The sequence below is a fragment of the Manis javanica genome, chromosome 10, assembly GCF_040802235.1.
Source record: "Manis javanica isolate MJ-LG chromosome 10, MJ_LKY, whole genome shotgun sequence".
NCBI lineage: Eukaryota > Metazoa > Chordata > Mammalia > Pholidota > Manidae > Manis > Manis javanica.
Genome location: NC_133165.1, coordinates 98766734 through 98794207, shown reverse-complemented (window position 1 = coordinate 98794207; position 27474 = coordinate 98766734). Strand labels below are relative to the sequence as shown.

At 38.1% G+C, this 27474-nt stretch overlaps 1 protein-coding gene across 17 annotated transcripts in view; it reads left to right on the top strand.

Moving 5' to 3' along the window:
* ANKS1B (ankyrin repeat and sterile alpha motif domain containing 1B) overlaps nucleotides 1–27474 on the top strand; it is a 995298-nt gene that overhangs the window by 604841 nt on the left and 362983 nt on the right. For 14 of the 17 annotated variants that reach the window (XM_073213673.1, XM_073213674.1, XM_073213669.1 and 11 more), the window contains exon 15: nucleotides 11206–11312. In XM_073213673.1, the coding sequence (XP_073069774.1) occupies nucleotides 11206–11312 (107 nt within the window). Of the gene's footprint in view, nucleotides 1–10616; nucleotides 10636–10724; nucleotides 11313–27474 lie in introns of those variants that run through there. The other 3 variants (XM_073213680.1, XM_073213682.1, XM_073213681.1) reach the window with 3 other exon arrangements.

Here is a 27474-nt window from a genome sequence, read left to right as displayed (position 1 = left end):
GGCTGTTACAAATAAAGCTGCTATGAACATTCATGTACAAGTCTCCATATGATAACACACTTTTCATTTCTTGTAGGTAAATATGCAGCAGTATCATGGCTGGGCCACGTAGTGCATGTATATTTGACTTTTTTTTTTTTTTGAGAGGGCATCTCTCACATTTATTGATCAAATGGTTGTTAACAACAATAAAATTCTGTATAGGGGAGTCAATGCTCAATGCACAATCATTAATCCATCTCAAGCCTAATTCTCATCAGTCTCCAATCTTCTGAAGCATAACGAACAAGTTCTTACATGGTGAACGAATTCTTACATAGTGTACATGGTGAACAGTACAAGGGCAGTCATCACAGAAACTTTAGGTTTTGATCACGCATTATGAACTATAAACAATCAGGTCAAATATGAATATTTGTTTGATTTTTATACTTGATTTATATGTGAATCCCACATTTCTCCCTTTATTATTATTATTATTTTTATTTTTAATAAACTGCTGAAGTGGTAGGTAGATGCAAGATAAAGGTAGAAAACATAGTTTAGTGTTGTAAGAGAGCAATTGTAGATGATCAGATGTGTGCCTGTAGACTATGTGCTAATCCGAGCTAGACAAGGGCAACAAAACATCCACGGATGCAGAAGATTTCTCTCAAAGCAGCGGGGGTGAGGTTCTGAGCCTCACCACTGTTGATCCCCAGATTCTCACCTGATGGCCCCCCTGCGACTGTGCCTGTCTTAGATTGTTCCTCCCTTGAGGAATCTTACCCGTCTCTGGCTAACCAGTCATCTTCCGGGGCCATACAGGGAAATGTAAAGTTGGTAAGTGAGAGAGAAGCCATATTGTTTGAAAGTATATTTGACTTTTTAAGAATCTATCAAACTATTTCCAAAAGTAGTTGAACCATTTTGGATTCCCACCAATAATATGTGAAAGTCACAGTTGACTTACATCATTTGTCAACATTGGGTATGGTCAGCCTTTCTAATTTTAGATATTCTAAGTATCACATTATGGTTTTCATTTGTGTTTCCTAACACCTAATGACATTGAAAAACTTTTCATGTGCTTATTTGCCATATATGTGTGTGTGTATATATATATATATATATCTTACGTGGTGAAGTGTCTGTTGAAATCTTTCACCCATTAAAAAAATTATTTATTTGTTTCGTTATTACTGAGTTTTGAGATTTCTTTATATATTCTGGGTACTTGTCTATCATCAGATATGATTTTCAAATGTTTTCTTCCAGTCAGCAGTTTTGTCTTTTCATTCTCTTAACAGTGTCCTTCAAAGAGCAGAATTTTAAAATTTTGATGAATTCCAATGATAATTGTTTTGTTTAAAATTATGCTTTTCGTACCTAACCATGATTTCATTTAGAATTGTGCTTTGGGTACAAGGCTTTTCCTAAAAAAATTTTCCTAAATTTCTTCTGGAAATTATAGTTTTATACTTTACATTTAGATCTATGATACCTTTTGAACTAAGTTTTATTTATGTTGTGAGACTGAAGTCAAATCCACTTTTTATATCCCAGTTATCCCAGCATCATTCATTGAAATGTCTTTTCTTTCTCTACAGAACTGCCTTTCACCTTAGTCAAAAATTGATTGCTCCTCTGTGTGTCAATCTATTTCTAAACCCTCTGTTCTATTCCATTGATTTGTTTGTCTATCTTAACACTAATATCCCACTGTCTTGATGACTATAGCTTTGTAATAAGTAAAGTCAAATAGTATGCCTTCTCCAACTTTGTTCTTTTTCAAAGTTACTTTGTTTATTCATGGCCTTTTGCATTTCCATATGAATTTTAAGAGAAGCTTGACGATTTCACACACACACACAAAGCCTCCTGGTATTTTGACTGGGATTACGTTGCATCTATAGATAAATTTGGGAAGAACTGACATGTTAACGATGTTGAGTCCTACAATCCATGAATATGATGTATCTTTCTACTTATTCAGATACCGTATGATTTCTTCCAGCAATGCTTTGTAATCTTAAGCGTACAGGTCTGGCACATCTTTTGATATATTTATTCTTTAGAATTTCATGGATTTGATGCTATGATAAATTATGCTATTTTTAAATTTCAAGTTCTATATGTTTATTGCTAGTATATAGAAATACAGTTTATTTCTGTGTATTGACTTTATATCCTTTAACTTTGCTAAACTCACTTATTCTGTTAGTTTTTAAGTGGATCTCATAAAATTTTATACATAAATAATCATATCATATGTGAGCACAGTTTTACTTCTTCCTTTCCAATCTGGAAGCATTTCATTTCTTTTTTATGACTTACTGTGCTGGCTAGAACCTCTCGCACAGTGTTCGATAGGAATGGTGAAAATGGACACCCTTTTCTTGTTTCCTGAACTTAGGAAAGCATTCAGTCACAATTAAGTGCAATGCTAGCTGCAGATTGTTTATAGATGCCTTTTTTGGGTTTGAGAAATTCCTTTTAGTGTGCTGAGAATTTTTTGAAGAACGGATGTTTGATTTTGTCAAATGACATTTTTCTGCATCTCCTAATATAATCATATTAGTTAATATGGTGAATTACAGTAATTGATTTTTGAATGTTAAAGAAACCTTATATTATTGGTATAAGCCCAACTTGGTCATGTAGCATTATCTTTTATATGTTAGTGAATAATATTTTCCAAGATTTTGTTAAGAATCTTTACTTCTATGTCCATGACAAACATTGGACTCTAGTTGTCTTTTCTCACTATGTCTGTGTCTGCTTTTGGTGCCAAAGTAATGCTGACCTCTTAGCATGAATTGGCAAATATTCTTTTTAAATTTCTGCAAGAGTTTGTATAGAATTGGTGTGTTTTCTCCCTTATATGTTTGGTAGAACTCACCGTTGAAGCCACGATGAGACTTAGTTTTCTTCGTGAAAGATTTTAACTATAAATACAGTTACTTTACTAAATAGGGCTATTCAGTTATGAAGTTCTTCATGAGCTTTGACAGTTCGTGTTTTTCAATAAATTTGTCTAGTCATCTAAGTCATTGAATTTATTGGCATAGGTTATTCATAATAGTCTTTTGTTATCCTTTTAAATATCTGTAGACTCTTTAGGAATGTCACTTTTCTTATTCTTGATACAGTAAATGATGTATTCTCCTTTTTTTATGATTAGCCTGAGTAGTGTTTTATCAATTTTATTAATTATCACAAATACAAGCTTTTGGTTTCATTGATTTTTCTGTACTGATTTGTCTGTTTTCTATTGAATTTATTTCCTCTCTATCTGATCTTTATTTCCCTATTTCTGTTTTTTTCCCCTTTTCTCTTAGGGTAGATGCTGAGATTATTGATTTGGAAAGGACAGTGGTTGTCAATGTATTGTTACAATAATTAAATCCAAATGGATTAATGGATAAACTGGGAGTGTTCAGCATAAACTTCAATAAGAGCTTATTAAATAGAAGGAATATACTGTAAGGGAAATTTTAATACAAAACTTTCTAAATGATTATCAGCTAAACCTAAGAATTGGCTAGGAATAGGGCAAATAAGTAAAGAAAAGCACTCCAGAGATTACAACTATGATTGCAGAAATGGGAGAAGAAAAAAGAGGAAATATTTTCAGTCTAATTTTACTTGTGTAGGAGGGAAATAGTGTCTTTGAATGAGAAAGAGTTGATATCTTATTTTTAAATAATCCTCAAATAGTATATGTTTGATAACTCAAGCATGGAAGAATAAGGAAATTCTGAATGGAATAGAGAAGTATAACAGAATCTCAAAGTTAGAAATGGAAAAGCAGAATGAATAGGAATGTCACCAGATCAACAAAAATGAAGAAAAGAAGAATGAGCAAACAACAATGTAAATAAAAATAAACATAAAATAAGATCGAGTGATTACAATCAAGCATAACTGTATGCCAAATAGCCTTTGTCCATTAAAATGCAGACCATTAGATTGGTTTTTAAAATTCCAGAATAAAATATACATAAATTATAGGCTTTATGACAGGCACATTTTTTAAGTGATCATTTTAAAAGGTAGAAATAATGAGGTAAACACCAAAAACATGATCCATAAAAGGAAAAAACTTATAAATTAGACTATATCAAAATTAAAAACCTAGTTCTGCAGGAAGCTCTGTGAAGAGAATGAAATGACAGACCACAGACTGGAAGAAAGTATTTGCAAATCAAAAATACAACAAATGGCTTGTATCTAGAATATATAAAGAACTCTCAAACCTCAGCATATAAAACTAATTAATTCAATTCTAAAATGGGCAAAAGACCCAAACAGACATTTTACCAAAAAAGATACACAGATAGCAAATAAGCACATAAAAATATGTTCAACATCATTAGCCATGAGGGAAATGCAAATGAAAACCACAATAACTTATCAATGTGCACTTATCAAAATGACTAAAAACCTCTTTAAAATAGTGACTACATCCAATTCTGGTGAAGATGTGAAGAAATTGGGTCTTTCATATATTGCTTGTGGGAATGTAAAATGGTGTAACCACTCTGTAAAATAATATGACAGTTTATTATAAACTAAATATGTGTTTGTAATATGACCTAGTAATTGCACTTTTAGACATTTATCCCAGAGAAATGAAAACTTACATTTACACAAAAACTTTATTCATAATAGCTAAAAGCTGGAAAGAACCCAAATGTCCATCAATGGTTGAATTATTAAGCAAACTGTGGTATATCCATACAATGGAATATTATTGTGCAATAAAAAGAAATGAGCTATTGACAATACAGCATAACTGTTTGGATTTCAAGAGAATTATGAATGAAATAAACAGTCCTAATGGTTACATACTATATAATTCCATGTGCATAACATTCTTGAAATGATAAAATGGTAGAGATGAAGAATATATTAGTGGTTGCCTGGGGTTAAGGAATGAGAGAGGGAGGGACATGGCTATGGCTATAAGGACAGCAGAAGGGATCCTAGTGGTGGTTCTGTCTTTATCTTGACTGTGAAGATAGTCACACAGTCTACACATGTGATAAAATTACATAGAACTAAACACATATTCATACACATACAGTACATACACACACACATACACAAATGAGGGCATGTAAAACTGGTGAAACCTGAAAACGATCAGTGAATTTTATCAATGCCAATCCCCTGGGTGTGATATCATTCTATAGTTTTATAAGATGTTACCATTGGAGAAAACTGGGTGAATTCTATACAGAATCTTTCTTTCTTATTACTGTATTGTATTCTGCAATTATCTTAAACAGTTTAAAAAAAAGAGAAGAAGAACTGGACATAGAGGTTTCAGGTAAAGAACTGAATAAAATATGGTGCATCCACGTTGTGGACTATCATGTTACAAGAATAAATTGGAGGTTTCATTTACTTGTTAGAATTTCCATAAGGCTTTGTTGAATGAGAAAAGTAACGTTCAAAAAAATGAGTATAATATGATTCTATTTTTGTGAACCATGTCCAAAAACAGCCCCTTGCATGCATATCATATACATATGCATGTGTATTTGTATATATCTCCACATGGAGAAGAGAGAGAGATTTGGCAATGAAGATACACACTAGTATGTGGACATGAATTACCTCAGGGGGCAGATGGATGACACATATGGTAGGGAGGGCCTGGGGAAAGGGATAACCAAGAAAAATGAAAAAAAAAAATAGGGAAAACACTAAAAATGCCAATATATTTAAAACAATAGCAAAGTATACCTATAGGCAATTATGCTATGTGTGTTGTGTTCTTATAAATTTAAAGAAAATTTCAGAATTATTTTTATTGTTTTAAGTAATTGTAAATTTATTGAGCTATAATTTCCATATCATTCAATCCATCCATTTAAAGTACACATTAAGTGTACTTTAAATTGTACTTTAAATTGATGGACATTTGGATTTTTACTGTATTCACAGTTGTACAACTATCCCTACAGGCAATTTTAAAACATGTTTATCACTCTAAAAAGAAAACCTGTGTCTGTTAACAGTCACTCTCCTTTTACCCCCAGTCCTATCTCACTAAGCCCTTAATCTACATTCTGACTATAAATTTATCTATTTGAATAGTTCATATAACTGGAATCATATAATACATACTGTTTTGTAACTGACTTATTTCACTTAGCATAATGTTTCAAGGTTCATCTATATTGTAACATCTAGCAGCAATTCATTTCTTTAATTGCCAAATAATATCCCAGTTTATGGAAAATCATATTTATAATCACAAATAAATACATTTATCCATTCAAGGTACAGCATTGCCCATGTGCACAGTCATCTAGGCTGACAGCAGTTTAAGCAGAATTTTCTTTTTCTCTTCCCCTAATCTTCCTGTTAAGTTGTCTTTCTCATTTGGTATCACACCCAGCTACTAGGCTACTCTAATCACCAGCTGATCCCTCTCCTGTTTTTAACAATTCCCTGAGATATGAGTTGTTCTGGAGTCTGGTCTGATTAAATTTGGGCAGGTGTAGTGTTTGAGAACATTCTTCGCAGTTTGTTCTGACCCCAGGAGTGCATTTCTTAACTCTCTCTTTTCCTGGTTCTCTTTAGCTAGCCTACAGTTTAGCTTGTTGTCCTAATGGAACTACTGGTCTTCTTTTAAATTGCTTACCACAAAAATCTCCATTGTTTTAATAATAACCTTAGGCTTGAACTTCCTTACACTATTTCAAATAAAGTCAGCTCCTTGGAGAGAGCTTTATAGCTCTCTGGACCCATGGATTGATGTAGCATGACTGATTCCCTTTCAGCAGAATCTTTGAACCGCTGCTCTGGGCGCGGGGCAAGGATGGTAGCCTCTGGTCTCCTCACCTTCTCAGCTCGCCTTCCCGGGCAGGGAATCTCAGCACTTCAAGCAAGCTGGCCTGAGATCAGGGCCTCACTGTTCTCAGCCTCTCACAACCAGGATAGGGCCCCATTTATGAATGGGGGGGCTGGGTGGACGAAGGGAGCCCATGGCCTCTCAGCCACACTCACGGGGAAGGTAGCCTGTGAAACCTGGGGAGTTAGAAGGAATGAGAAATGCTGCTGGCCTGCTTTTGGTGAGATGCCATGTCCTTTGGATGTGTGCTGAGGAGAGAGGGAGTTGAATTCTCTTGGGCACATCCGCCCAGAGTTCAGAGTGTAGCATCTTTCTAGTCGAGCTGGGAGGAAGAGAGGGAGGAACAAGTCACAGCTCAAGGGCCAGAGACTCTTGTTCTTACCAACTTTTAGTAGATCTTCTTGAATAAATATTTTTTTCAGTCTCTGTATATTGTAGGATGATTTCTAGAAACTTTAAAAAATTGTTTTATTTTATTTTATTTTTTTAATGCAGTGTTTACCAATTATGTTTGTTTTGCTGGGGATAGGGTCCGTGGAGCTCCTCAGGTTGTCATTCTGGAAGTGGAACTCCCCGGAACTGTTCTTTTTAAAGATTGTGCCAAAGAAAATTCCTGGTTTCATCACATACTCTGAGCTTTCATCTCCTTATCTGAAATGGGGCTCATAATCTACACCACCCTTTCTAGGACATAGTAGCCCTAAATACCTGTTAATTACTGTTTTCCCTTCTCTTATTTCACATTTGGGACTTAGAGAAGTTCTAGATGTATAAAGGTGCCCGCTCAAAATGCGTAGCTGTGCTTTAAGCATTTTAAGACTCCAAAGAAGTATTTCAAGTAAAGTGAGAAATATGTCTAAACACTATATAAAAAGTGATCTTCAGACCCGTACCAGGGTGCTGCTAGAGGTTTGGTTCCCGAGGAGCCACTTTAACAAGACCACATACAACAGGACTCGAGTTCGCTCATTTCTTCTCCCCTCTCCCTGCCCCCTCCCCTACTTCACTCTTCCCCCAAACAGTTCCCTCCTGCATTATAAACTTTCCCCAACATGTGAGAATTACTGAGCAGAAACTGAATGAATGAATAGTTAAAAAATAATAATATTCAATCAGTCTATATAAAGATTTGTAATTAGTTACCAGTATTCTTTCTGAGCTACATGTAGCCCTCTGGACCTTAAAACAACCCCTACATCTCTGTCTCTGTCTCTGTCTCTCTCTCTCTCTCTCTCTCTCTCTCTCTCCCCTCTTCTCTGTCTCTCTCTCTCAAGAAATGAAAATCTCATGAAGCCATTTCCAATGTCATTCCTTCAACAAAGATGCTTTAACTCCTAGGGTGTGTGTGGCATTCTTCTCCATACTTAGTGTCTGGTATGCATCCTAAAAGATGAAATGGGATTTGAAGAGCTTGCCAGTCAGCATATGTCTTACCAAAACATTATTGTCACATTTGTTCAATCTTTGTATAGCATATCTACCAACTCATCACTTAAAATGGTCAGGAGGAACAATGTGAATGTGACTCTGCTAAAGGCTGTAATATATAGTTACCTTTAACTCCACCTAGTACCAGCTTTAGAACTGACCAAGGACAAGAGGTGTATTATTTTCAGTTTCTCATAGAGGCAATGTTGAGCAGCCAAAATCCCTTAAAACTAATTCCTAAATGGCTACAAACTTTATGGACTTTTTAAAAGATCTAGAACCAATCAGCAATAAGTTATAACCAAGTAAAAAAGAGGATGAAGATGGCAAAAATCCAGACCTGAAAATTCTATTTAAAACCTAGCTTTCTTCTTTTAAATAAAGAAATCAGAGACTTGGGTTAGAATTTTAAAAACAAACAATTTTTTTTAACCTGAATCTAGGAGAACTTTATGTAGTTCGGATTGTGAAATGAAAATTCCATTATTTGGTTGAGCAGGTGCACTGAATCCTTACAACATGAAATATTAGCAAGACATATTCCTACATTCAAGAAATATCTTTTCATGAATAACTATAATGTTAGACAAAAAACATGTGATATAATAAAGGGTTTGAGAATGTCACAAGACAGAGAAGAAAGAGATTTATTCCTCTTAGAGGGGACTAGAAAAAGAAATGTCATCAGATCCAAAGCCAAGGAAGGGACAGAAATAGGGACACAATAAAACCAGCCCGAGTACATTACAGACTGGCTTTAGAGAACAGCCAGTAATTGCACCTGACTGGAGTACTAAGGAAAGGGAAATAGAGGTAGGCGATTTGCAATAGATCACAAGACCTCAAAATGTCACCAAGTGAGTTGGGAGCTTATTTTGAAGTTAACTGAAAACCATGGAGGGGTTTTGAAACAGGGAATAATAATCAAAAGTGTGTCTTAGAGATATTGTTCTGACACCCACATATAAAATAGATTATAAAATATCAAGCAGGAAGACCAATATAGAGGCTATTGTTGCATCAGGCCAGGTGGGCCGAAATTAAGCAGAATCAACGTAGGGGGTGGTTCTGTAAGCCTGAAACAGGAAGTAGAATTAAGGGGACAGATGCAAGAGACACTGTACTGAGGGCTGATTAGAACTTGGGAACTGACGACAGCAGTGAAAGAGGGAGCACATGATGCTTTGAAGTTTAATGTCTGTGCGCCACGGAGGTTGACAAAGTTCTGAAAAAGAGAAAGAAACCGAGAAAGATAAGGTTTGGTGAAAGAAGAAAAATGATACTTCATTTATTCAATAAATATTTATTGAAAAAAAATATATATATATTTATTGAGCACTTACTGTGCGCCAGGCGCTGGGGGAATGAGACTTATCTGTAATTTTTAAAACACTCTATGTGGAAAGGTACTTCCCAGTCTGTGCGAGTCCAGAGGCTGAGCAGGAGCCAGTGAGGAGTCAGGAGGCTTCTGGATAAGTAGTAAGAGCTCTGCTACAGGCAGCATTCAAGCATAAACTGGATGATATTCTTCTAGGGACACTGTAACCAGGGATTCCTGTGTTAAGAGGGAGGCTAGACTAACCTTTCTGCAAGTTTTCTCCCAATCTTAAGCAAGAGTCTATTCTTCCTGATGACCTAGTCCTACAGGTTCTATTATTAATTTCTGGTTTCTCTCCATTATTAAATAAATTACTCAATCTGTCTGCCATTCAGTAAAACTCACACATTTACATCTGTTATTCTTGAATTATTGTTGGCTAGGGCTCTTCTGTATTAGAAAAAAAAATTCTACCCAGTAACATTACCTTTATAGCTAATTTAGAATGGTAACCCTGGCAGATCAGGTTATAAATATCAGAAAGGAAAAGGATTTCTTGTGCCTAATAATATTTTTGTTTGGAAGAAGCCGTGCAAATGAAAACTGAATTATCTTGACTTCAAAATTGCAGTGCAGTTTCTGTATTTTGCAGTAATTCAAAAGGAAAAAAAATTCTCAAAAGGTAAAAAAAATCTCAGAGAGGTTCATTTTGATACAGGCTGGTAAAGAAAAAGAGTAATTATTCTCCGAACCCTGTTAAGCTTTAGAAACATTTATCTATGCTGCATTTTAAAAAGAAGAAGAAAGGAAAGGGAAGAGAAAGAAAAAGGGAACCTGGCGTGAGCTCCGCTCTAAGCTATAGTTAAAGCTTTGCATTTCCTGGTGTCTTTTGAAACGTAAAATTCCACAACAAATAGCTCTGTAACGTATAACCAGTATGAAGACTCAATTCAGATTTAAGCCCTTTGGTTTGCTTTTGAATCTTGCTATTTTCTGCATTTGTTTTGACTGCTCTCATCACTCAAGATTGACGCTTGGATGGGTGTGTAGGAGGAAGCGGCAGCAGGCTTACAGCTTGCAGACAAAAAAAATCTGCCTTATCTGATGGCTATTATTGAAAATGCGAGGTGTAGCCTGGGCTGGGTAATGAAGGGGAGCGAGCGAGGGGGAGCAAGGAGCATGGAGCTGCATACTGATGAGTGTAGGAGTACTTGATAAAAAGAATTCTGGCTGCTGGCCGTGCACTGCTCGCTGTGGAGTACTCCAACAATCACACAGAACGCAGACCAGCCTAAGCTGACAGCTTGATATGTCTTCTTCTGCTGCCTGGTTTTGGGGGCTGTATGACGTACCGGTCGGTAGTAAAGATTAATATGTAAGAAATGTGGAGCTAGGATCAAGTCGTACTCCACAGCCTGCCTGGCAAACTATGTTTTACTTCTGACTTTGCTCTCTCGCTGAGAACATTAATCTGTCAAGCTGGCGGGCTCCTTTGATAGCAACTTTCCCAGGAGCATGATGTGGCAATGCCACCTCTCAGCCCAGGACTACCGCTATTACCCCGTGGACGGCTACTCCCTGCTTAAACGCTTCCCTCTTCATCCTCTTACAGGACCCAGATGCCCTGTCCAAACTGTGGGACAATGGTTGGAAAGCATTGGGCTACCTCAGTACGAGAACCACCTGATGGCTAATGGATTTGACAATGTGCAGTTTATGGTAAGACGCTCTCTGTGTCCCCGGAGCTGCCTTTTGTCTGTCTTTGCTTCTTATGTGTCTTACACTGCTCAGAGGCAGCCTGATTTGCACCAAAACTGGTCAATTTTATGTCTGTAACTGCATCAGAAAATCGGATGCCCTCAGGACTGAACTTGCCGTGTACATGTAGACACTTGCTGAAAAATGAGATCTATAGGCATCCATATACATATGTATTATATGAATGAACCGGTGAGAGTACTATTTATAGGCAGTGAAAGAAGATTAACATTTGTCCCTGTCATTCTTTGTGTGATTTTTATAAATTTGTAACCTCAGAATACCCAGTTGTATTATAGCACTTTTCAGTGAATTCTGGATTCCTAAGACATATTATTTCATTTGAGCATCAGCATTTAGTGATTACTTAGACAATTTGTTATGTTTACGATGTGCAGATCTTTTTTTTTCCTTGATAATTGTTCAATAAGCAGTTTAAATTGTGTGGACGATCTTTAGTTCATTAGCAAACTGCTTCAGACCGTCAGTTGTGGAGAGTATTCACTTATTTATACATGCTGACTGAAGAGCATGAAGTATTGTTTATTATTTTAGGTAGAAAACAAACACTCCCATCAATTAATTGTCAATATTTAGACTGAGAGGCTGATGGACTAAGTACATTCTTGTACTTCTGAATACCGGTCTGCATGCAGTCTAAACCTTGTGTGTGCAAACTTCTCACTATGATGAATATAGGTGAGGAAAGAGGATGGGGAGATGTGCAGACCCATAATACAGCTTTCTAATCATTTACATACCTCCCCCAGTGCTCATCAGTTCCCCTTGTTAAGCTACGTCACAGTCCTTATTACCTTTCCTTGCTTTTAAGCTCCCATCACACATATTACTGATCCCCAAATTCAGAGAGAACTACAGAATATTGATTGGCATGTAGCACACAAGTGACTTGTAGAAATAATAGCTATTTCTAAATAAAATGCTGGGGCTGACACCTGCAGCTTAATACTACCAGAACTGAGAGCAAAACACTAAGAGCTAGTTATGTCTTTTTATTTCCATTTGAAATTATTTTTCTCCAAGCCTGTCTTGACTGTTGTACATTTGACAATTATTCAAACTGTTTAAACTTCTGCATCTTCTCCCATGAGCTTTTTTTAAAAAGCTATGTAATTGTATAAAGACATATGAGCTCTAAGTAATTGTATATCCAGAACTCTTCATGAATCTGTTTCTTTTTTCATAATGAGAGATGCAGCTACTATTATTTCTCTCGTGCTTAAGAGTACAAGGTCACTGATGATGCAGACAATATACTGTGGGTATTGAAATAGGAAGAAAGTGAAATTTCTCTTGCTATGAGAGTCTTAGGACTCTGAGCGCAATTTAAGACAGACTTAGGACAGTAAACAGTGGACACTAAGAATTCGAGAACTATCGAACATAATGGAAGTCTTTTTGTGGTTATTTATATTTATTGCACATTTGGATAAGCTTTATTCTTTCTCCCTCTCTCTACCTGAGATAATACTTTATCATTCCCACTCCTGAAACCCTTGCCTGAATTTATTCTGGCCCCATGAGAAGTTAGGTAGGTCTTTGGATTCTGTGGATTATTTGGCCACTTGCAAAGATTTTAATTCAGCATAATTTTGTTCTGAATGTTAAATACTTTTGAGCACATATAATCCTTTTTTGAAAGCCTGAAACTGAAAGGTTAATCAAACAGGTTTCAAATCAGCATTTAGAGATTATAAAAAAACATTCATGAATGAATTATGCATAAGCAACTAAAAAATATATCTGGGAGACAAAAATCCTGGACACATGTGATAAAACTAAGGTCTGATCTACTCCGTAGATTATTGTCTTTATTTTTCCAATTCCAAGTATTGTATATAATTTTCCAGAAAATAAGAAAACATAATTAACTCAGATGAGTCAATCAAATACTTTTGTCATGAGACAGAATCTTTTTTAAAAAACTTTGACTTATCATGTAGAGGAGTTAATTAATTATGAAGATGAAGCAAATCATAAAATGGTGTCATGAATTATTGCTTATATGCTGCTATACACCATTTATTTGGTATACAAAATCAATTTCTGTCTTAATAAAAATTATTTATTTATCTCCATAATCTAATTTATTTAATTATGAATTTAGTTAAAGTACTCTAATATTATCAGCCCACTTTAAGAAACAAATTTTATTAATGTGGTGAAAATCTGTTAGACCTGGTTCGTCTCCACTTGGTATCATATTGTAGCTTTTGTTTATCTTGAAGCGCATTCTGACCTGCATTTATTCATCCTGTTGCCTAAGCAACAAGCACCACACTCCTATTAACTATGATGTAGTGCAGGTCTTATTAGCTTTTTAGAACAAGACAGTAGAGACATCAAAAGGATATAATTAATGTTGATTGGAACATAGTATATCCAAGCATAGATATACTTCATTTAAGAAACATTCCCAAGAGTTAATTTCTCATTTAATCAATATTCCATTAATGCATGTCCGTTCTAAAGGGTCCATATAAGTAACTTTCAAAGTATTTATTGAAAGCATTAAAAAATTTTTTTTGCTAATTCTGTTCTACATACTCCCGCATGTAAACACAATATATGGATGACTTGTACACATGGCCATGATTAACTTCAGTAAAAATTTCTGACATCAATTCCTAGGCATGGTTAGAAAAGAAGAATTTTTTTTATGTCTATCAATTATTACCATTTTTTTATGTCTATCAATCATTGCCATTCTTTTGGGCTCTTAATACATATCCTTGATTTTATTGATATGTGAATTTTTTTTCAATACTCTAAGTCAAAATTCCAAACTTTCCTTTATATATCTGATGCTGGTTTGTACAATAGTTGTACACAGTTTTGATGCTTCTGTATCCTAAAAAACATAAAATAAATGAAAATTGGTGCAAAGAATAATTACGAAAGTACATCAGGTCACCTAAGACTGAAAGAATCAGATGTCTTTGCAGTCAAAAGCCCTTTCTCACAGAATCCTCTGTTTGAAGACTTATCTAGGCCCCGCCCTACTTGTTCATCCCCTCTGAGGTCGTACGGCCTCAGTTGCCTCCTAGTTCGGCATGTCTACCTGCTACTCACTAGCTTCTGAGAACGTGCTGTGGTCCTTGGACATCCCACCTATTTTCCCTGAGTTTACAAGATGAAAATGCATACTAAGTTTCAACATTACTTTTTTTTTTAATCACCAAGGAGTTTAAGCGTGAAGTGGTTATGATACAAAATGTGCTTGCTTATTTGCTTCCTTATTATATATGTCTCTACTTTTATCTCTTTTTTCTGAGTCTGATGATGGTTTCCTAAATTTTAAGTCTTTGTCTATTCTTGTCTTGATGATTGCTCTTTTGTACTCTCCTCCCCCACTCCTGGACAGCTATTTCCTTTCTTTCTCCTCCGTCTTTTATCCTCAACAGTCTAACTCAATTCCTGCTTTGTTTATGTAGCTTTACTTAAGGACTCAAGTCCTTTGCAGCCTCTTTTCTCTGAACTCTTGTAGTGGTTGTATTTGGTATGAGAAATCACATTTGGCATGCCATTACTCACTTTCTAGAATTAGGAGTTAACTTTTCGCTTGTATATATCTTGTCTCCACAGCTAGACTGGAAACTCTTCAAGTTCAAGTTCAAATTCCTTGCCTTTTTTCACAACTGCTAGCTAGCATAACGCTGTGTACATAGAAATCACCCCCATAAAAAACTGGATACAGTGGGTCATTTCAGGTGAACCTCTAGCCTCAATTTAAAACTGGAGGCCTTGTTTTGCCAGTGGTACCATGGAACATAGTAACCTTCATTCATTCATGCAACAAACACTCTAAACATTTTCTGTGTGCTAGGGACAGTGGTAATTACAGGAATGTAACAATGAACAATACATGATCCTTGACTTCAAGCAGGTTACAGTGTTGCCCTCAGACCCATCACATTATTTGCATGCACATTGCACATACATTCCTTCATGTGCTGATACACACATGCACTCACACACCATTTCATGAGGATCTTGCCCTCCTCCCTCCATTTAATCATCTTTCAGCATATTAGTCACTAGTGGTTGTTTTTCCAGCAACAAATTACAGTAGGCAATGGAAGGGGTAAAATCTATCATAACATGGAGTAAAGGAAGATAAAGAAAGATACTGGTAACATCAAAACACCAGCAATGTTAATGGTGTCTTTATAGTCCAAAGACTGAATTACCAAGTTTATATCATTTGGAGGAGGACTGACTCATAGCCTCACCAGGATAGCTAGCTGACTGTTATATTTGTAAACTCTAATAAAAAAGAGGGAAGAATGAAATTATGTCAACTCATATTTTTAACATCGCCTGTGTTTCTAGCAATTGCCATCTAGGTTGGCTTGGGATGTTTTGACCATTATTTAAATGTTCAAAATGCAGCCTTTACAGAGTAAGAAATAAAAATAGTATCAGGAACCTTATGTGAATTGGCATTTTTGTGCACTTGGGTGGGTAGCATTCATAAGGACATGCTGAAGATGTAAGAGACTAGTGCCTATTAGACAGACACATGGAGCACAGAGCTCTTGAAAGTCATCCATTTGAACAAAAGACTTGAGCAAGATTGATCTTTGTAAGTATTTAAATGAATTTTTCGCCCATTTTTGTGGTGCATTTTACATGCTAATGTACTTCTCTTTTCCTCTTCTATATAACTTTTCTGTAATAAGAGCACCATTTGCAGCTGACCTGATAAAATGACCTTTTAAATATCTTAGGAGCATATCTGATCCAAGTAAGATGTTAAACTCGTGAAGTAGAAACATAAAATGTGCCAAAAGGGTAAGACTAATAGCCCCCATGATGATTTCTTATTTCAAATCTTGTTTAAGAAAATTTTATAAAGTTACTGAGATTTAAAGGCACAAGAGAAAAATATGCACCATGCCCCCTATACTGTCCTATTTCTGAAACAGACTGGGCTCTGAAGTGGGTGACTCTATATTGAAAGGGCAGCCAGAATTTTCAAGACTCATTTCAGCCAGTAGTTAACACATCCACTTTTGAAAACCAAAAAGCAATCTTTTTTTTTTTCCCCAACTACAACCATTTAAAATCCATTGGTATCAAAAAGCCAAAGCCAGAAGGGAGTCATTCTTTATCCAGACAACAGTTTAATTAAAAACGTAGTGGGAGCCGTCTAGCAGTGGTGTGAGGAAGAACTAAAGTAAGACTTCTCACTTCCACCGTCCCGCTCCTCTTTGATTTGGTTTACTCATCTGTAAAATCAGTCTACTGAGGGATCTAGGAGAAACGTCCTTTGGGCTTGTTGTTTAATATTTTGAGCTCTTTAAAGATGCAGGGTATGATATTGGGCTCACAGAGCTAGTAGTTTTTCTTGAAACTCTCAGCCTCAGAAAGACACTGAGGCAGTCGAAAGTCAGAAATGAAGGCGTGTTCAGGGATGACCATCTTAAAAGAGTGGCATTCAGAAAAAAAACTAACCGCAGTCCTAATCTAATGATACTAAGAGCCTTTTCTTCCATGAAAGTTACTCTGATTACATTTTTAAGCACTGAAATACGCTGGCCCATTTTCTAATAATGCAGTACTACAACTCCCATTACTAAGTAATGCTCACTTGAATCGGCCTTTAATTTAGTCATGCAGCACATTTGCATAATTTGATCTCCAGGATTGCTTCAAATGACCAGATATTTGCAATGAGGAATTTACTTCATGAATCAAAAAACTTATTAAAACTGCTGAATTACAGACTAATTTTAAGAAATCCAGCCACAGTCATATTTCTTTGCTTCTTTAAAAGGAAAGATCTCTCAAGTATTCAGTGGCAATGACCTCCATTTTCTCACTTCTGGTTACCTCCTTAACCCCTATAATCCTGCCTGCTTCCCAACTCTTCTGCTAAAATTGTTCTCTTTTAAGTTAGCCGTGACCTGCTTCTCGCCAGATCCCAACCCCTTCTTTCCTTCTCATTTCATTCCTCTTTGCCATCTCTACAAGATCTGATTTGCACTACCTATTTCTTATTGATATTTACACCCGAATTTATATTTTTGGACTTCTCTGACATTCCGCTGCCCTCTTCACTCATTCCTGTTCTTCTGATCGTCCTCCTGCCTGTAAATGTGGCCAGCACTCTACCTGTTCTCTGTTCGGAAGATCCTTGGTTCTCACAGATCCATAGCTAGCCCTGCTCTTCACCTCCTCCTGCCTGGCTTCTAGTGCTGTCCAGCTGTTCAAGAAACATTTCCATATCCATGTATACAAACAAAGCGTTCAGCATAGACCAGGCACAGAACAAATGCCCAAATATAGTTAAGTATTAGTACAGCCAGAATTATCTTTCTAAAGCACCCATTTGCTTGAGTACTACTCTGTTTAAAATACTTCAGTAATTCTCAATTACCTATGGAAGATTGTATTTCCAAAATCCTTAATATGGCTTCCATATTCAGGATCCTTTATGACCTGCCTGGTCTCAGCTTATTTTCCAGCCTCGTCCATTACCATTTCCTCTCCTTGCCGTTCTAGAGAACTGTACATTTTTCTCTCATTGCCTGGCCTTTGTACATGTTGCTCTTTCTGCTGAAAATGACCTCCCTTCCCTCCTAACTCCTTTTTATCTTTTAGTTCTTCACTCAGTTGTCACTTTCTTCAGTTGTCACTTCTTACCTGGCTCTCCAGGTATGGGTTAGGTACCCTTCCTTCATCTAGTTCCCTTTCTACCACCTGTCTTAACTGTGCCTATTACCTACTTACTTGTCCACCTACCCCCACTACGTCTGCAACACACAAACACTAGAACAGGGGTCGGCAAACCTGTTTTTAAAGGGCCAGATGGGAAATATTTTAGGTTTTGAAAAGCTGTATGGTCTCTGTACAACTTTTCAACTCTGCTGTTGTAGCATGAAAGCAGCCAGAGACAGTATGTAAATTACAGGCATGCCTGTGTTCCAATAAAACTTTATTTATAAAACCAAGCAGGTTTGGTTAACGGACCCCTGAACTGAAGTTTGCTACCCCTGAACTGAAGTTTTAACAATATGAGAATTAGAAGCATGCTTTGATCCTCTGTATCTCCAAGTATAACCCAAGGCTTACACGTGCAGGCACGACAAATGTTTGATGAAAGGAGGAAGGAAGGAAGCAGATAAAGATGATGGACGGGAAGAAAATAGAGAAAGAAGGAGAAAGGACAATCAGGCAGGTGGCTACAGCAAGGTTCCTGAAGAAACTGTGTGGTTTAAAAAGAACCCAGCAAAGAGCTGAGGATATTCAGAGCAACATCTAGCCTTCAGGAATCTGATCAGAGCTTGAAAGGGTGTTTTTGCGCTAACCAATCAGACTGGAGTATATTTTCAGCAAGGGAACTGCACAAGCATAGGAACTAGAAAAACACAGCTGCAAAGGAGGCCTGCTGTTCCCTCTGTTTGGAATTCCTTTCTCTTCCTTCTTCACCTAATTGTGCAGCAGTGTTCATGACTCAGCTTAAGCATCACTTCCTCCAAGAAGTATTCCCTAATACCACCCTGTCATCTGGATGGCATAACTTCCCCACCTTTGTGCACCCCTGGCATCCTGCCCTTAGCCTCTGCTAGCCTATGCTAGCCCTTATTAATTGCACTGCAATCATGTTATCTGTCAGATGGCTGCCTCCCGCCGTCGAAAATGAGTTCCTTAGAGGCAGAGATTGGGTCTTATTCTTAAAGCCTAGCCCTGCTTACTATAGTGCAGAAACTTCTCAATAAATCTTGATTGGATTAGCTTCATATAAAGGTATCCCATGTAATTCTCACCTTATCTCTGTCATTAAACATTAATATTCCCATATTTATAAATGAAAAGAAGAATGCTCACAAGGTTAAAAAAATTGCCCAGCACTCCCTCGATTTCAAAATCAAAGCTTTTTGACCTTAATGCCCATGCATACTTCTCTAAGACCACGTTATTCCATCATCCCTTCCTTCATTCACTCAGGAAATGGTTACAGAGCCCCTGTTTGATGGCAGATACCTCACAGGACACTGGCCTGCCTTCAAAGCTCTCCCACTTTGTCATAGTTCTGGTCCTTTGAAGGATTTCTTTTATCTTCTTTCCACGCCATCCTCACTGCTTCTCAAGAGGGCCTCTGCTTTAACCATATCAGAACCGTCACTACCAAATAAATATATACCTTTACTTTTGTTCATGATTTCCCTCCTACCTAACAAAGCCTATCTCTGCCAAATTGCCTGTTCAAGAAAGACCCTTCTTTAAGCCCTGGGCCCTCCACCTGTTCAGTGAAGCGTCTCTCTATAGCTCTGCACCCTGCCACCTCTCCAGCTTCATTTTTCACCTCTCTTAGTCTCTGGCCCTGTTGAATTGCTTGTAGACCTGCACCTGTGCCATATTGCTCACAAGTCTATGCTTCAGACACACTCATCAGAATACTCCCTTCTTGCACTCATTCTTAACCTGGGCAACTCTGACTTTAAAAGGCCAGTTCAGACGTTCCTTCCGGGGAGCCCCTAACAAATTCTTTGGTATTGCTCAACTCTCCTTGGCCGACCTCTTAGGGCGTCCTGTACACAGCTGAGTCAGAGCAGGCTGATCATACAGGGCTGAACTATCTGCTTCTTTCCTAACTCCTTCCCTGAGAGAAGGAACAGTGTCGTGTTCAGTGCTATTTTCCCAGCCACTGGGACATACGAAGTCCTCGTAGAGTTTTTTAGGGCCTCTGTAACAAACTGACACAAACTGGGTGACACAAACAACAGAAATGTATTTTCTCACAATTCTGAAGGCAAGAAGTCCAGGATCAAGGTATTGGCAAAGTTGGTTCCTGCGAGGGATGTGAGGGCAAAATCTATTCGAAGCCTCTTTCCTTGGCCTGTAGATGGTCATGTTCTCTGTATGTTTTCACATCATCTTTCCTCTGTGTTAGAGGATTTCCTCTTCTTAAAAGGACAGCAGTCATAATAGATTAGGTCCCACCTGAATAACCTCATTTTTAACTTGATTACCTCTGTAAAGACCTTATGTTCAAAGGAGGTCACATTCTGAGATATTGAGGGTTAGGACTTAAACCTATATGAGTTTGTGGGGACACAATTCTGCCCATAACAGTCCTCAATAAACGTGCTTGCTTGTATATCCTTTATTATCCCTTATGTTGCCAAGAAAGCCCAAAATGCATAGGTCATGCAATGAATACTTACTAATTGACTTAAACAATCTACTTGAGGTTTACATGAAATTTGATGTTTTAAAGAATCTGGTGTTAATCTTTCATCAGTGATAGATGCAATCTTCCTGATAACTTACAGTTCTGCATGCATGGGTGATGATATACGGGGTCACACTATCAGTCAAGGCCAGAGCCAAGAATTTCCTACCCCTCACCCTATGCTCTCTCCATTTTACTTTGCAGCTCTGCTGGTCCCTAAATAAATCACATTTACAAGAAATACTCATTTGTTCGCCATCCTGACGGTTGATAGCTATCTGATAGAAGAGCCCCAAGGGAATAGATGATTAGATAAGTAATGTTTTCTAGGAACGAAAGAAAACATGACCATTTTAATAATCTAACCACTGTTTATCAAAAACTTGTTATATACTTTTTGCATACATGATACTTACCTCTCCCACAAATGTTACAAAGTACATAGCATTATTTCTGTTCTACAAGTGACAAAACTTAGAAGAGGCTAACTATCTGGCCCAAAGCACTCAAGTTTCAAACCCAGATCGGCCTGTGTCCAAAGGGGAAAATATTCCAATGAACCTTGCTGGGGCAATACAATGTAGATGAGCTGAGAACGGTTCTAGACAAATAAAAGTAGCAGGCGCACTCCTTGTTTTTAGAGGAATGGTGATTCAGAGAGTTATAAAAAAGAAAGGGAGGAGAGAAGAAAAACATTGCTTCATATAGAGATTCGGGAGTTTAGACTAAGGAAACTTCCCACCCTGCACAGGGTTATAAAAATACACAGGCACCTCCAGGTCAAGTCGGTGTCCGGACTGTGAGACCTGGTGAGTGACAGACATTCTGTGCATACAGGGAACATGATGTCAGACAAGAGCAGTGTTCCTGGAAGACATGATTTGCCCTTCAGTATAATCCTTTCTAAAGTGTAATGACTTGTCATGAATTGCTACAGATTTTTACCCACAAGAAAACTTAAACTAGAAAGACATAGGAAACAATACCTTACAGATCATTGCATACAGGTCCCTGCCTTCATCCCCGACTTCTGAATCTGGTCTGTGTGTACCATGCACATCAGAGACCCTGGGAACCATCCATTCACTTACGAGCATATGATCTAAAAGAGGATTAGGAAATATGAGCCCTTTTGACTCTACTTATAAATTATAGAGGTATATTAAGAGCAGAGAAAAATACAATGAATAATTGATGTAGGCCTCCTGAATATCAGGTCATTGATTTCTGCCCCTTGAGTCCACAGAATTAAATTTCAGATTGTTAAATTTCTACCGTCTGTCAGGCTGAGCAAAGATGATTAGGATTCATATCCAAAGCCGTGGAACATCTTGGGTTTATAAGCCAATGTCTGTTTAGATGGCTGGCAAGAAAAATAGGGTTTGTCCTTCCAGAGTTTTGAAGGAGATCTTGGAATAAGAGGCCTAGAATTTAAAATATCTCAAGTTTATTTGACTGGAGTCATAGTACCCATTCTTTTACCAGAAAGGAATAATCCTATAGAGAAAGACCCAAGCATTTAGTATTATCTGGCTTATATAACTCTATAGCCCACCCAGTTGCCTGCTGGTTTAGAACAAGTGAACAGAAACATACAGACTAGCTAACATCTACTACAGAAATCCCTCACTCTCTCAAAAGAAATAAGCAAAAGGTCATTCATGCCAATTCAGTCATTTAAGAACTGCTGAATAAATAACAGTGAGGTTCTTTTGAGGGGAAGTGGGGTGAAAGGTATGCTACACTGTCAAAAAATGTAATCTACTTACTTCCTAGTAAATAATTATAAAGTAGTGAAAATAAGAACTCCATATTAAATGCTTACTGTACTTTATAGTGTTAAAAACTCTTCCACATATATTTTCTCAGTTAATCTGGGAGATAAATTCTATTTTCAGTTCTAGCATAAATGATCTGACATTAGATATGTCACCTTCTCTGTAATCCCTAAACAAGCTCAAATAAAACCTGACTTTTTTTCAAAACCCTCCCTCAATCCTGTATCTGCTCTCGATGCTACCTGCTTACTCTTCTTCCCTTCACAACCATGCTTCTTGAAAGAAATGTCTACAGATGCTGGCTTGCCTTTCAACACAGCACAGTTTGCCCTTGATATAGTTAGCCTCTGTCAGCATTCTTAAATTACTTATAAATGGAGAGTAATCATGATGACTATGAACTTCGAATTCCCAAATGCAATATACTCTTTTCAGTCCTTATTTACTCCATCTCTGTGGTCTTTGTTTCTGTTGACCACACGTTTCCTCCTTGGCCTCTACATCCTGGGCCTCTCCTGCCCCCGTGGCTGCTTCGTAGATCTCCCTTCCTCTGGCTCCTTTGTAGAACTCACTGCCTCTGCCTGTCCCCTGGGGTTTAGCCCTTTCCCTCTTCTCTTCTCACTCCAATTATTCACCAAGGTGATCTCACTTATGCTGAAGAAAGGCACATGTTTGCAACTTCCTATATCATAAAACTCAAAGTATGTGAAAGTGGGAAGATCTTTCCCCCAAAACTTGTTCCATGAGAAAGTGATCAGTGAGGTAGGATGATGATGATGAGAGATCAAGTGAGCTGAGACTGGAGAGGTAGCCCCCAGATTTGTCAACACAGACACCACCGGAGAACTTGACAGGAGCACATTCAGTGGAGTAAGAGGAACAGAAACCATATTGCCTTGGCTAAAAGAAGTAGTAGAGAAGATACTATTGAAAGAAGGTTTGCTGCGAGTGGAACACAGAAATATCCAAGTAGGTAAAGGGTGATTTAGAGGTCAAAGAGGACTTTTTAAATTGTTGAGATTAGAGTAATGCTTGACTACTGAAAGGACTGATCAGATAGAAAGGGAAATACTGATATTGTGGAAGAAAGAGGGACTGACTGACTAATGATGAGAGTGGCTGGGATAGAGACAAGTAGAGGACTTTCTCTGATAGAGGCATTCTTATTATAATAGGAAGGAAGAAAGAGGATGGATACCCTAAAGATTTATGTATATGGTGATGAGAATATAGAGGTATGTATCCTCTTAACGATTTCTATTTTCCAGTGAATTGTGAGACAAGGGTGGGGGAGATTAGAAGATAGAGAAGAAATTAAAGAGTCATTTCAGACAGTGGGAAAGAGAAGTTATTAGGAAAACAGAATTACAGAGCCATGTTAAGGGCTCAGTTGGGATTTACAATCATTATGCTCAGTAGGGACTGGAAAGATGATTGCACTGTAAGGCAGAGAATTGTTTTCATTGTCTGGTTCTTTCTCCTCCATGGTGTGAGATTGTGGGCTAGCCACTTAATTTCCATGAGCATCAGTTTCCCAGGTGCAAATAGGGGATAGTACTACCCAGGTCACAAGTTGTGGTGAGAATTAGACTGAGGCCACCTGTGTGCTTTCAATAGGCACCGAACCATGATGGCAACAAGAGCACGCATCCCATTTAGCTGGGAAGTTACTTCGGCATTGCTGACAGTGCAACAATAGAAATTGCCACAAGTCCTTGTTGCTCTTGCCCTTATATATTCTGGATACAAGGGAAATGCTTACATGAATTATGCTAGAAACTAAAGGGTGAACCAAAATACCCATAACCCGCCCATCCCAGTGATCTTATATCAAATAGCTCTAAAGGATGTTGGAAAGTTATGTCACCTTAACCACAGGCCTTGATCAATCGACCACACATACAGTCAAAAGAACTGAGTCCCTCAGGCTTAGTGGCTGTTCTGTAGTGCTTGCTGTGGGACTGCCGAGGAACTAGATTACATTTAGTGCTTTCCCTAAGAAGCATACTCAAAGACATCCACCTGCTCACAGCAATAAAATGTCCCCTTAACTATGATTGGTCAAATTGTGATAATCAATTTTTATGAGAATATTTAAGTACCCAAGAGTCTGGTAGCTTTCTTCTCCAGTATAACTGGCCTAGACTTGCATCCAGACTATAAAATATATTAACAAATACATACTATGATGTATATTAACAAACATAGACTAGGAAGACTGTAAAATACAAATCAGTGCTTCGAATCTGTATCTTTTATCCTTTAACATGGGTTGACAATCTAAAGTAGAAGGCAGACAAACATTTGTGAAGGGACTCCCAGGAAAATCTTTTTTGAATGGATTCCTGGGAGGTTTATCCATTCATTCCTAGGGAAACATCCACTGAGTATCTACTATTCTCATAAAACTGCCAACTGTGGCAGAGATTAGAGAGAATCATGCTATAGGCTTCTGCTCAAGACCCTAACAGTTTACTTGGGGAGCTAAGACTAGCATACTTAACAGCTAGCTAAGCAGCAATGCACATTCCAATAGCCAAAAAGGACAAAGGTGTAAGTGTTTTTGGAGCATAGAATATAACCATGAGAGTAATAAGTGTTAGAATCTATGACTGTCTCTGAGTGTTAAAGAGGAGGAAGTATCTATGAGCGGGAGTGACCAGAGAGGATCTCCGGAAGAAGTTGGCTTGGGTAGGATTTGTGTGAACAGTGAAGAATGGGGCCTATGATATGGTATGGAATTGTGGATAAACAGTATTATATACAGCAGTAATAGTAGTATAACTCCATTTGGGTTCCCAGACCTGATCCCAATGTGTATAAGTATGTGGAAGGGGTCTTCCCACACGTTCGAACACCAAGCAATTCTCAGCCACCAGCAGGGTGTCCAGAACTCAACTCAATTCCAATGCTGTTTGCCCAGAGACAGCACCAGATTCCCCAGATTAAGGGCTCTGTCGTACAAGACTGCCCTCCACCCCCTATTCCACATGCTGGTTGCAAGCCTCAGGCAGTTCCCTGTGCTTCAGATCTACCAGCTATAAACAGGAGGTTCCCACGACCTCCCCCTTAAATTCAATTAATTTGCAAGGGCACTTCACAGAAATCAGGATAACATATAGGGTTACCAGTTTGATAAAGGACACTGTAAAGGATACAAGTTAACAGCCAGATGAAGGGAGACACAGGGCAAGGTCCCAAATAGAGGAGCTTCTGTCATCCTGGAGCTCGGGGCCTGGAGCAGGTGCAGGCATTCTGGTTCCCCAGTCATGTGAGTTTTCCCTGACTGAGAAGCAGGATCCAACTGAGCAGAAAGCAATAAACTCTTCCCAGGGTTTTTTGTGAGAGCTTCACTGCAAAGTTATGATTGACTAAATTTTTGGCCATTGGCTGATTCAGCCTCCAGCCCTGCCCTTGTGTGGGAGCCCAACAGTCTCCTTTAAGATTCTACAGTGTTTTCAGGAACTGTTGGTGAAGACCAGATATTCCTGGGAAGTGCATATTTGGTCATCTGCATGACCAAATATGTATTTCTCATGACTCAGTGTATCACAGGAAGTGTGAACAAAGATGGTGAGACTGCAGAATCATGTAGTGCTTGAAGAACAGAAGAGATATGGATCTGGCAATAGCCCCAGGGTCATGTAATGCCGCTGTGAATGAAAGTGTTGCCTACCTCTGAAATCATGGTTCCGGTGCTACAGAGGCCCCATATGGAAAGACAGCTTAATGATCCATGGCTGTGCCCAGATAGGCTCATCCAGATGGCAGCACACATGTGCACGTCACACATACAGGCAGGAAAGGCAGATGAAGGCAGAAACATCTGACTGACTGGCCTTCGATTTCCAGATAATCCTGAAGAAAATGAAGGTGCCTGAGTTATATTAGGTATTTCTCCAAACAACGCATCTTTCCTAGGGCCAGTATAATATATCAAAGCCAATAGCAAATCTGTTTTCAATAGTTTCATATCATCTGGACTATCCTCACATCCTCCAAAACTAAGTTTATTCACCTATTCAATCCTTTGCTTTTTCACAAATATTCACTGCTCTCAATTACCAGTTTCTAAAGAAATCATCCTCACTTTGACCTTGGAATCATGACCCCCTGAGGTGACACCTCTCAACCTCCTCATCTTAAAACTGTTTGAAATGTTCCAAGAATTCAAATGAAGGAACTTTCTTACGCTTCCTCTTTCATGTGCCAGACCTTATGCTGGAGCTCCTAAATACAGAGATTGGCTCTAATGCCGCTGTTGACAGTAATAATCATAAGAAATGCTTATAAAATGCTTTCCATATATTAACTATTTTAATTCTTTTGGCATGAATAATATACTCAGTGCCTCCCCTCATGAAACTTTCAGTCTACTGAATTAACAAACATGAAAACAAATTCCTTCTGCACTATAACCAATTGAAACGATAATTTGGAGCGGAATGGAGGCATTCAAATAGAGTGACTCAGGAAACACTCCACAAAGAGGTCAGGTTCACACTAACTCTTGATGGGCTGGGAAATTCGAGGCCTGACAAAGGCTAAGGGAACAGCATGCTGTTAGCGTGGGTAAGTGGATATCCAGTAGTTTGGGTCCAGCTGGGGCACAGGGGGCAAAAGGTAAAAGAGGAAATACATGAAACCGGAGAGGCCAGCCTGGGCCAGGTCAGGGGGAGTCCATTCTTACTCCAGTCCAACGTGGATCTCCAGGGCGCTCTCGCTGTCACTGAGAATGATGTTTCTCTATTTCTGTCTTTTGATATGTGTAAATCTCTGTTTTCCTTCCCGCTACATGCTCCGACCTTTTTGTTTGCTGTACCTTGGGCGGGGGAAAGGTCATTGCAGGATCTTCTCCTACCTCTTCACCCCTGCAGGACCTCCCACTGAGTAGTCAATGTCAGCTGACTGACTGGCTAATCATCAGCCTACGGTTGTAGGTGATTATCTGTGCTGCCTGGCAAGACCGAGTCCAGAGATGTTAATTACACTGGCGTCAGGGGCGGCTTCTGGTGTCAGAGATCCCATTAGAAAGCGTTTTATTGGTACTAATTCAGAAGACTGTTCTCAAGCTCAGGGAAAACAGCGCTCTTTAAAAAGCTGTAATCAGAGCTTACCATTTCAATAGCCAAAGTCTAGCTGC